The sequence below is a fragment of the Helianthus annuus genome, chromosome 11, assembly GCF_002127325.2.
Source record: "Helianthus annuus cultivar XRQ/B chromosome 11, HanXRQr2.0-SUNRISE, whole genome shotgun sequence".
Lineage (NCBI taxonomy): Eukaryota > Viridiplantae > Streptophyta > Magnoliopsida > Asterales > Asteraceae > Helianthus > Helianthus annuus.
Window position 1 is genome coordinate 180,879,619 of NC_035443.2, and position 3,391 is coordinate 180,883,009.

The 3,391-nt window shown below is 34.3% G+C and overlaps 1 protein-coding gene across 1 annotated transcript; it reads right to left on the reverse strand.

Moving 5' to 3' along the window:
- Nucleotides 1–1,949: 1,949 nt before the first annotated feature.
- Nucleotides 1,950–3,092, reverse strand: LOC110872006 (glutathione S-transferase T3-like). The gene is made up of 2 exons (XM_022123301.1): nt 2,834–3,092; nt 1,950–2,686 (listed from the first exon to the last, which is right to left on the reverse strand). The coding sequence occupies exons 1-2, from the start codon at nt 3,090–3,092 to the stop codon at nt 1,950–1,952; spliced, it is 996 nt and encodes a 331-aa protein (XP_021978993.1).
- Nucleotides 3,093–3,391: the final 299 nt, after the last annotated feature.

The following is a 3,391-nucleotide window of genomic DNA, read 5'->3' on the forward strand; positions in this document are numbered from 1 at the left end:
ATCAGGGGGGGTAAAATAGGAAGATCCAAACAAATGTGCACATGCTAATCACATGTCATTTTCTCCCATCATATTTAAACGACAATAACTTTTTTATACGTGTTATCTTTCAAAAAGAAATTACAACATAAAACACAACATTTTTTTATCTTTCCAATGAGTATACTATTGATATACTTTTGAAAAAAAATTAATTGGGTTTTACGGCGTTTTTCTGAACCGGTTGTTTTATGGCGTTTTAAACTAGGTATTTTAATGGCGTTTTTCTAAACTAGGTGTTTTTATGTCGTTTTAACTAGGTAGTTTCATGGCGTTTTTTCTGAACTAAGTGTTTTATGGCGTTTTCAACTGAGTTTTTTCATGGCGTTTTTCTAAACTGGGTGTTTTATGACATTTTTAGCTAGGTATTTTCATGGCGTTTTTCTGAATTGGGTATTTTTATTACGTTTTATTTGAACACCCAGTTCATGTGAGTGAGTTTTTTGACAATATTACCCCTTAGTGTAATTTAGCATCAATGCCACATGTCACCACCAAAATTGTTCTCACAATTCTCACACTTTTCACCGTTTTCTCTAAATCCTGACCATATATATATGTTAGATATTATTTTTCCGTTCTATCACTCTTTAAATTTTTGGTACATATGTTAGTTTGATATTCGCAATATGTGAATACGTGATTGTTAGGAAATATGTTTATTCCTTTATAAAATATTCCTTTTATTCGAGATATACATCAAGGACTACTTATCATCATAATTGTTTAGCACTTAACAACATATTTACTTTTAGAGTTATATTAGCATAGTTACCTTTCCTATGTTAATTTGTAAGTATCTGAAACTCTAGAGTTAGTTAGAGTTTGATTTACACTTTGTATTATTATATATTATATACAAATCATGAATAACAAAGTACAACAAATTTAGTGGCAAGATCTCTTTGACAATGTTATATTAAACTTTTTTAGATAAAATAAAAGTTAAATTGAGAGGTTGATGGAAATATTGCTATGCGATATTAATTCTAGTCTTTTATTCATATTTAGATTAGATGTCATAAGTTGCTTTGTTTGTCTTCTCTGTCAACTTTTCTTAATCTAGAGTTTTATAATACAATACCATACACATCAATTAAATAAATTAAGAAAAAAACTCTTTGACGTAATACATCTTAATTGTATGTTTTTTTTCAAAGGGAATAAACGTAAACAATTGCTTGTTGCACGTTATTAGATAATATAATAATTACTAGAAGACTTTGTTACATATTTATATCATAAGTTGTTTTATTCTTGTCCGTCAACTTTTTTTAATCTATAATATTGTAATTCAATACATATCAATAGAATAAATTAAGCTAGAAATTTATTTAATGTAATACAACTTTATTGTATGTTTTGTTAAAGGAATAAATGTAAACAATTGGATGTTGTCATAGATAATATAGTAATAATTAGAAGACTTAATTTGTTATTTATTTTATGTCATAAGTCGTTTTAGATATTATTTTTCCGTTCTATCCCTCTTTAAATTTTTGGTACATATGTTAGTTCGTGATTGTTAGGAAATATGTTTATTCCTGTATAAAATATTCCTTTTATTCGAGATATACATGAAGGACTACTTATCATCAAAATTATTTAGCACTTAACAACATATTTACTTTTAGGTCATGTGCAGTGATAAAGACCTTTTAGGGGCGTTATGCGACATGTGGCATGCCACGTCACCCCGGAGCTTTATGGGGCGTTATGCAATTTGAGGCCGTAGTCATAAAGCCCCTGTGTAATCATTACTCATTTTTTAATTTTTATTTTTTTTAATTCATTTGTAAGTTTTTTAAAAATAAAATTCATTTCATTAAATAAAAAAGTACAATAAAATAAAAAAAAAAACATTATACTAGAAAAAAAAACATTAAACTAGCATAAAAAAAATTACACAATCAAAGGTTATATTTTTTTTCAATCCGCTCCTTTTGTGCCAACGCCATTTTCAAAGCTTTTCCCGTTAAGTGGTCATGCGGTTTCGAGTAGAACTCAAAGTCGTGAGCCCATTGTCTATCCCGCATAATCTCCGTAACTTCGCGGTTCTCCTCCAAACGTTTATTACCGATTTCGTGTATGTCTTGAAGTCGCTTGTTTATCTCCGAAAATGCGTTACTCATATCCGTTCCCATAGACATCGACGACGACTCGGGTTTTTTCGCCCGGCTTTTTCTTCCGGGCGGTCTTGGTAGCTCCTCCACCGGCTCGTCATCCGGAATATCCTCGTTCAAGTCGGTGTTTCGAGCGTCGGAGGTTGGCGTTTCGGGTTCACCCGACTCGTTTGTTTTGGACCTCTTTGATGGCCGTGTGTTTCCCGAACGACCACTCGGAGTAGATACGGTGGCCCATTTGGGGCTATGACGAAGGAATTGCCAACACCTCCTATACGGGAAATGGCCATTAGCCTCCGTATACTCGACCAATGCCGCTTGCGTAATGTCTTCATCGTTACTTCCACTTTTCCATCCGGAAAACAAGCGTTGGTACACGGTTTGAATGTTTGTGCATTTCCTATTTATATCAGTCCACTTCCCCGATATAGAGTCCGGTAGGCGGTATTCCTCTCCTCTACCCATGAGATCGAAAAAAAGTTCTCGTACTCGGTTCCAAAATACGGTTTTACTTTGATTGTTTGCTAAAAAAAAAAACAAAATATAATGTTAGTCTAAAATTTTAAAAAATAAAAACTGAAAATAAGTAAAAAACAGAAAATAAATTTACAACAGAAAATAAATTAAAAAACAGGAAATAAATTTAAAAACAGAATAAAAAAAAAACATACATATGACCGGGTCCTCCGAAACATTGATGAAAGCGCGGGTTAACGCATACTCCTCTTCGGGCTCCCACGTTATCACATTTTTTTTCGCTCGCGTGTTGGTTTCCACTTTCTTTTTATGTGCTTGTTTTGCTTTTCCTTTTCCTTTTTGCGTCTCCGGTTGCGTATCGGGTACCTCGGGTTGCGTCTCCGGAACAACATCGGGTTCGTGTAGTGGGGAGCCGAAAGCTTGAGCCGACCCAAACGCTTGAGACGACCCCATCCTATCCGTGTTTTGATTTGGGTTCCACCGTAGAGATTAGGGTCCCATGATAGCGGTTGGTTCAAAAGATTCATGAACCCGGGACTTTGTTGATTGTAATCGAGAAAACCGGAGCCGAAAGGGTTGGGTCTAGTGGGAACCGGCGACACGGGGCGAGTAGGATTACCACTTTGGTTTGGGTCCGCACTTGATCGGGGAGGAATGAAGCCACGGTTGAATGGATGCATTGTATAAAATATCAAGAATTTAAAAAAAATGGAAGAGATGAGAGTGTTTGAGTGTGTGTGGTAAAAAAAAAT